The 8,095-nt window shown below is 51.1% G+C and overlaps 1 protein-coding gene across 1 annotated transcript in view; it reads left to right on the top strand.

Annotated features, from left to right (window-relative positions):
• THAP4 (THAP domain containing 4) overlaps positions 1-8,095 on the top strand; it is a 62,579-nt gene that overhangs the window by 52,580 nt on the left and 1,904 nt on the right. The window contains exons 4-5 of the mRNA XM_006875215.1: positions 1,963-2,072; positions 2,634-2,737. Coding sequence (XP_006875277.1) covers positions 1,963-2,072; positions 2,634-2,737 — 214 coding nt within the window. The remainder of the gene's footprint in view (positions 1-1,962; positions 2,073-2,633; positions 2,738-8,095) is intronic.

Below are 8,095 nucleotides of genomic sequence, written 5' to 3'. Positions count from 1 at the left end.
GGAGTAGTGAAGTGGAAATAAAAGGCTTGGACTCCAAGCAGAGGGTTTTGTGTTGTTGGTTTGTAATGCCATGAGTAGTGTTGTAGGTAAGCACAGGCCCACAAGGTTGTTGGCTGGAACTCACCAGTCACTCCTCTTCTGGGTTGCTGTGAGTCGGAACCAACTCGATGCTCCCTAATAAAACAAGCACCGGACGGAGCCAGTTGCGCTACACACAAAACGGTCAGTAGAAACAAGCCGCAGCAACTTGCTAGAAAAGCATATGCTTATGGATATTTCACAGAAAACCAATTCCAAACAAGCCCTAGGATGGATGGATGCCAAGTTCAGCCTCACCTGCTGTAAGTGAAGCGCAAGTTACAATCATACTTTCTACAAAGAATTGTTACTAAGTGCTGTCAAGTTGGTTCCAACTCAGTGACGCATATAACTGTACAGATGGTAGTTCTGTGCTTCCCCTGCAGAGCCCCACCAGGCCTCCAGGAGAAAACCTTAGTAATTGTTTTTATTGATATTTGTGTTATTAAAGTAACAGTAGTGTAATAGTGTTGGTGTTATGAATATTATTATGTTTATTAAAGTATGTTTATACTAACAGTAGTACAACGTTAATAGTAATGTTAATATTAGTAACAGCGGCAGCACTGTAGGGAAACACCTTAAGTTTCTGGTTGGAGCATAAACTGGGTCTATTTCTATGAAGAATAGTTTATGGAGATCAAAATTCCAGTAGATGCACCCTTGGACCCAACAACCTCATTACTAAGGATTTACACAACAGATAGACTCTCACATGCCTAAAACAATTTACACACGAGGCTGTTGAATTCATTTGTCTAATGGTAACAGAAGTTTGGAGAATCTTAAATGGTTGAGTAAATGAGGGTTGTTAAGTGCTGTGGAGTCTGTTTTGACTCATAGGGACCCTCTATAGAGTCTCCGAGGCTTTAAATCTTCATTGAAACAGAAATGCGCATCTTTGTCCCATGGGGCGGCTGGTGGGCTCAAACCATGGAACTTGTGGTTCACAGCCCAGTGTTTATTGTATGGAGCCCCCGTGCTCCCCATGTGGTGTGTCCATACAGACATGAACAGACATGCTACTGAGGTCTTCCTGCTGGCTTCCTGTAAAAACGGGTCCCATTCACACACCTGCTTTTGAGGTTGCAGCCACTCTCATCTGTGAACCCCTGGGCTGCTCGCCTTGTCACACCTGGGCACATGGCCTTATATCTTCCATGGCAGGGGTGGTGCTGTGTGTCCCTGCGGGAGCCAGGGGAAACAGGGTCTCTGTCCCCTGGTGAGCTCAGCGGATCCTCCACGCGGCCTGAGATGAGGCAGGGTCGGCCTGGGGGAGAGACAGGAAGGAGCTAGTGTTGGGGGCCTCCTGTTCCTAGTTCCCACTCCCCTTCGGGCCCAGCTGTTGTCAGGGACCTGAGCTTAGCTCAGTGAGGTGCGCTGTTCCCTTAGAGAAACGGGCACTTTGTTTTTACCTTCTCGCAGTGTGCCTCCTCTGAGCTATCCTCTCTCTGTTTCTGGGGGTGAGGTCAGAGCCCTTTCTCTGCTCCCCATCATGGGGGGGCAGGGTTAGAGTTAGTGCTATAGTGAGGAAGACACTTCAGGTTGAACCCAGCCTCCCTTGTAGAGCCTGTGCCCCAGCAGCTAGAAGGAACTGCCACCTGGCCAGTGTGCGGAGCATGCAGTATGCATGTACCTGTGTGTAGCCAGGTCTCTGGGTGTGCAGGTGTGGGTGTGTATCCAGGTCTCTGCATGTGTGTGTAGGTGTGTGCCCAGGTGTGCGGAGGCATGGGTCTGGGTCTCTGGGTGTGTGTGCATGTATATCCAGGTTTCTGGGTGTGTAGGTGTGTGTCGGAATGACTTGATAGCGCTCACCGCTGTAGGGCGGAGTTGAGGGGTCCTGCTGGGCATCTGCAGATGCCACACTCTCCTGCTTCCCACCAGGTTCAATGCCTTCCACCCGGACACCAAGAAACCGATGCACCGGGAGTGTGGCTTCATCCGCCTCCAGCCCGACACCAACAAGGTGGCCTTCGTCAGTGCTCAGAATACAGGTGCGCCCGCCCTGCCCTCCCGGGCTGCCCTCCTGCCCCCTGTGCCTGTGTTTTTTGTGGTATGGTTGCCCTGGGGGATGGGAGGGGATGGGCCCTGCTTTCTAATTGCACCTCAGTTCTTAAGTAGCAGCGCTGCTGCTGCCCCCCCGCCCCCCAGCTGCTTCCCGTGGGACCTGGGAGCTGGGAGGGGAACTAGCACGGGTTCTAAGTGCCATCATCCCACAGATGGGCCAAAACACTTAACCAAGCTCACCGACTAGAAACTGCTCCAAAGTGAGCTGCCTGCCCCTCCCCACTCTGATCAGGGTCCTTCCTGGGAGCCGGCAGCTCAGGCTCCACCTCTCAGAACAGGCCAGCATCTCCAAGCTCAGTCACCCCTCTATGGAGCACACCCTTGAGGTGTGAGAGCATGGCTCTAGACCCCCAATTCCCCCCCTAGAGTTCTTGCGTATGACAGATCCCCATCTGGAGCTGCCTGGATGAGAATGTTGCCTAGTGGGGTCTTGGGGTGGGGTCTGCGGCAGAGCCAGCCCACACACTCTGATGCAGCCTTTGTTGTAGGTCTCGTGGAAGTGGAGGAGGGCGAGGTGAACGGGCACGAGCTGTCCATTGCCTCCCACTCCATCGCCAGGATCTCCTTCGCCAAGGAGCCCCACGTGGAGCAGGTGAGCGCGCCACACCACCGTCCTCTGCTGGTCCCCATGGGTCTGGGGTGCAGGCTCCAGGGTGGGGACCTCACAGCTCCTGGGAGGCGCTGGGACTGTCAGCTTGGAGTTCCCGAGAGAGATCGTCTCCCACCCAGGGTCCAGGATGCAGATGAGCACCCATATAGTAGAGTACCACATCTCTAATGACAGCTCCCTGGTGACTGTAAAAGCCTTAACGGTCCCTTCAGACGCCTGATACTCTCAAGGGAATGTGGCCTCAAAGCCTGGGTGAGCGCACTGACCCCTCTGAGAAGATGTTCCTGCCTCCCCCGACACCTGCGGGCCTCCCTCTGAGAGTAAGGGCTGCCCGTGCTCTCTGCCTCTGCCTCTGCCCAGGATGTGCCGTAGGCCAGGGCTGCCACCCACTAATGAGAAATGACACTTGTCCAGGCCACTAGGATAAAGCCTCCATGGGCAGGTAAATGCTCTTCTAAGTTTAATAGAAGCAATTTAAGTACCAGCGTCATACTAAGTGAATGTCAGAACCTGCGTGTATGTACACACACCTGCACGTGTGCACATACCTACTTTGGCATAGAGATAGTGCGTACTTTAAGCATTTCTTATGTGAATGTCAGCGCATGTAGCCGATGGGGAAGGCAGAGTGAGCACCATGGGTTAGCTTGCTGGTTCCTTTATCACCCGCACACCCCACCTACCCGGCTGAGAGGAGCCCCTAGGACAGTCCCACCGGTGGACTCTCTACTGCCCAGTACACTCCAAGCAGCTCCAGGCCCCCAGCCTGCCCCGTGGAGGGGGTTAGGAGCCACCTTCCCTCTCGCTCTTCCTGTGTCCTGATGCTAGTGGCTCTGAGCTCATCCCCAACCTGGACACTCAGGTCACTGTGCGAGTGGACAGCTACCACAAAGATGCCCCCAGATCGTGGCCCAGCCCCGTCCTTGGACTTCTCCAATTTGAAGTTCTTAGTGGGCTTCTCTCAGAGGGTGGTGTTCCTATGACCCTTCCCCATACCCAAGGTCAAAAAGAACCTTTTTTTTCCTCCCGGAAGTTTTTCATTTGGTCATGAATTCACCTGAGCTTGAGTCCCGGTACATGGGGTGGGGTGAGGTTGGGCCCAGGCCCCAGCACTGGTCACTGGTCACTGCCCCTGCCCCTGCCCATTGAGGGGTCCTGGCTACCCCTATAGCAGCACCATACCTCTTAACTCCAAGCTTTTGTGGTAATTTATTTTTATCTTTTTAAAAATCAGCCCTGTTGCCTAATTTGCTTATGAACACACACATTTCAAGGATGCACTTGGAGACATCTTAACATGTGTGTGTCTTCTTGGGCCCACCACCCCAATTCAGACCTGGGGCAACCTGTCACCCCAGAAAACCCACTGCTCCTGGAGCGTCTGTCCGCGAGATGTTTCTCCCCGCTGCTTCTTTCGTTGACTTTCTCCATCCCCTGTGTATCGCAGAAGAGGTTGGCCTAGCGGGCAGATGGCATTGCCTCTGCCTTGGGCAGCTCCATGTGTGTGCCAAGACCATGGCCAAGTATAAGTGAGAGGGTAGAGGGCCAGGAATGTGTGTCATATCGCGACCCAAAAACCTTTACGTCTAATAGAGCAAAACCAGTTACCACAAATCTTAAGATAAACGTAGTGAGTGCTGAAAAAGTTACTAAAAATGTGTATATGTTTATGTATCTGTAAAGCATTCATAGCTACGCATATGAGCGTACGTGTTTCTCAGCGGCCTCTCCCTTGAACCGCTGCAGTGGCTGAGCTTGACGGCTACAAGATGGAGAGCTCAGTGGAATGCCGTGGGAGGGTGGGGGGTACTGCAGATTACCAGGAAAAAGACAGTAAATGGAGCCTTTTATACACACCTGTACTGACCTGTCCAGTGAGTACCTTCCCCAACGGGATTCCCATGGGACCACCAGCCCCACGTTTGCCATCCTGGGTTCCCAGGGCACCTAGGACTCCGTGTGGCTGGAACCGAATGACATGGGTAGTGTGCCTGGGGGCACCCGGGGACACCTTGGGTAAACATTGAGCTGCTAGCCAAACAGCCACAGTTGGAACCCAGCTGCCACTCCTCCAGGGAAAGAGTCGGCATTGTGCTCTCATACAGATTTAGTCTCAGAAACCCAGTGGGACAGTTCTCTGTCCTCGGTCGCCATGAGTTGCAGTCCAGTAGAGGGCCATGGGTGGACCCTTTGTATGAATGTGCCCCCTTGTGTTTCTCCATCATCTGTTGATGGACATTTGGATTGTTTCTCTGCTGTTCTGAATACCAAGTCTTTGTGTAGACATTTTCATTTCTCTTCATAAACATCTGGAATGACCACGGCTGAGTCGCACTGTAAATGCATCCTGTCTGCCCGAGGATTGGACTTCCCCTCGTGGCTGGGTGTGATGAGGAGGCCATGGGGGTGCTGATTGCGTTTCCTGTCTTCTCACTACTCGTATTTCTTGTTTTCTCTAGTGGGGTAACCGCTGGTCATGTAGTCTGCGGTCACGGCCACGTCCTCTGTGGTCTGGGGCGCCCCTCACATGCACAGGCTTCCCTTTCACTTTACCGTTAGGAAGTAGGGAATTCATGTTGGATGTGGTCGGAAGCAGGATCATTCTTAAGTGTTTGTGTGTGTTTTCCTGTACAGATTATCGGTTGTCCCCACACCCATTTGTTGGAGAAAATGATCTTTAACTCACTGATGTATATGGTGCCTCAGTTGGACATTAGTCCGCTGTATTCTGTGTGTGTCCCATGCAGGTGTGTCCTGGCTGGGTGTCCCAGGTGGGTGTGTCCCGTGCAGGTGTGTTGGGGTAGGTGTATCCTGTGTGGGTGTGTCGGGTGAGTGTGTTCTTTATGAATTGGAGACTCAACTTCTCATAAAGGTTGAATTACTCGAATTCCAGCTCCATTTAGGTAGACGCTCCCAAGCACGGCACACTGAGCCTTCGGTCGTGTGGCCCTGCCGATGGGGGTGGCTGTATGCCATCAAGTTGGTTCTGACTTACAGCCACATTTTTATAGGAGCAGAAAGCCTCATCGTTTTTCTGTGGGGCCACTGGTGGAGTAGAACTGCCAACCTTGAGGTTAGCAGCCCAAAGCATCACCCGCTGCAGCACCAGACCATGGTGGGTGTCTTCGTTTTGGGGTTCTCTGCCTGTCGGTTAGCTTTTGGTGTGGTTTACACGTATTTTGTTCAGTTTATTCCTAATTGTTTCAGGCTTTCAGTTGCTGTTGTAAATTATCTTTTCTCATATTCCAATTGCCAGTATATTGAAACAGAAACTCGGATAGTATTGCTGATTTTATGGATTGCTAAAATATTGAAAAACATTTCCATCATAGTCACCAGAGAGACTGGTTTACAGTTTTCTTTTCTTGCAGTGTTTTGTCCAGTTTCAGAGTTAAAATGTAGAATTCTCTCTTACTGCTCATTTTTACAGTGTGGTGGCTCCATACAATAAAAGCACTGGATGGTGAACCACAAGGTTCACAGTTCGAGCCCACCAGCCACTCCACTGGAAAAAGTTGAGGCTTTCTGCTCCCTCAAAAGACTGAAAGCCTCAGAAACCCTGTACGGGGTCGCGGTGAGTCGGAACCGACTGAGTGGCAGTTAACCGAGACAACAACTGATTTCTCTTTCACTGTTGTGAACTCCCTGGTGTTCCTGGTGGCCTGCTGCTGGGAAATAATTTGTTTCGTGTTTTGTTTTTAATATGCAAAGATTACTATCTCGCCCTTAGTTCTAAAGGCCATGTTTGCCAGATACAGGTTTCTAATGAAGGCAGGTTTTCTCTATGCTGTGCCCTTGTCCCCCAACCTCCATTACTTTTGGTGACAAGTCAGTATCAGTGTTTACCTCTGTGTCCCTCTGGTTTTCTCCCTCTGGTCACTTGGAGGATTTTCTCTTTGTGTTTCACCCATTTCACTATTATGTATCTGGGTGGTTTTCTTTGAACAAGGGGGCTTCAGAAGTTTCACAAACAAATGGAATTAAAAGATACTGGGGTTATTCCACAGATTTTGGAAGCCATCTTGTATTTGCCCGGTTGGGGTCTCCTGAGTTTCTTGCATCTAAAGGATGATGCTTTTCGCTACATTTGGCGGGTGTGGGGGGATGGGGTTTCCTAGTCCTTCGGTAGCACTTGGTTTGGGCCCTAGTACTGCTCTCCTCGCTGTGTGAGACTCCTGCTAAGTCTGTGTTGAGTCATTTCGTGTCCATTGTTCCTTCATCTGCTTCCTTGGTGTGTCATTCCTCTTGGAGAACTTACACTGAGGAGTCCTGGGTGCGCTGTGGGATGAGCGCTAACTCAAAGGTCGGTTTGAAATGCAAGGTCAGCAGTTGAAACTCACCATCCGCTCCTCAGAAACCCTTTCAGTGTCACTGAGTCCGGACCGCCTCAGCAGCACGTAATGGCGCCAACAACAACCTTGTATGAGATGACTAAATTCTGACGCTCCCCTGCATTTCTCCGTGACGTCCTCATGTGCTCTCCTTACACCCCATTCCTACACACGCAGCTTCGAAGTTTGTGGTGTCACTTCCTCCAGGAAGCTTCTCAGGTTCCCTCAGCTAGCAGGACGAAGACCCCCAGCGAGATGGAGCCAAACCTGGGAGCCACAATTGTGTGGGTGTGACAGGGCTGGCCAATGTTTGTCCTGCTGGTGGTATAGAAGGTCACGAGGCCTCAACAGGCCACTGGAACCTCCACAGCTTGGTGTCTGCTCCCTCTTCCTTTTCTGACCCCCAGAGTTGGTTGTGCATCTCCTAGTGAATTTTCCCTTTCGGGGAGGAATTTGACTGGGTTGATTACAGCGCCTAATGCTTGCCATGCAGAACCCACTGACTCTTTAGTGAGTGCCCGGCGCAGGCGTTGGCCCTTCCTGTCTGTGGCTGGCCCTCTTTACGGAATCGTCAGGTGTGCTGACAGCTTGCACATTGATGTTCGAGTCGACTGTCCCCCGATCTCCACTGTGACTCCCCCTCAGAGGGAGATTTGGGGGGATGGCAGCTTCTAGGAGCACTTCGATTTTAAGATGTGGAAGGCCATTCTACTTTCTTACAGACTTTATCAATTTAATAAATAATATGTTCTGATTTTTCTAAAAAACACTAAAAACTGAGCAAAAAGAGAAAACACAAATGTTGCCACCAGAAAGAGGCACACTTAGGTTCTTCTCATGCACATGTGTGTGTTCACACTTAGGGTTCTCCTGCACATGTGTGTGTTCACACTTAGGGTTCTCATGCACGTGTGTGTGTTCACACTTAGGGTTCTTATGCACGTGTGTGTTCACACTTAGGGTTCTCATGCACATGTGTGTGTTCACACTTAGGGTTCTTCTCATGCAC

Source organism: Chrysochloris asiatica, unplaced genomic scaffold (assembly GCF_000296735.1).
Source record: "Chrysochloris asiatica unplaced genomic scaffold, ChrAsi1.0 scaffold00314, whole genome shotgun sequence".
Classification (NCBI taxonomy): Eukaryota; Metazoa; Chordata; class Mammalia; order Afrosoricida; family Chrysochloridae; genus Chrysochloris; species Chrysochloris asiatica.
The sequence above is the reverse complement of the archived record's forward strand: the minus strand, read 5'-3'. Positions and strand labels throughout refer to the sequence as shown.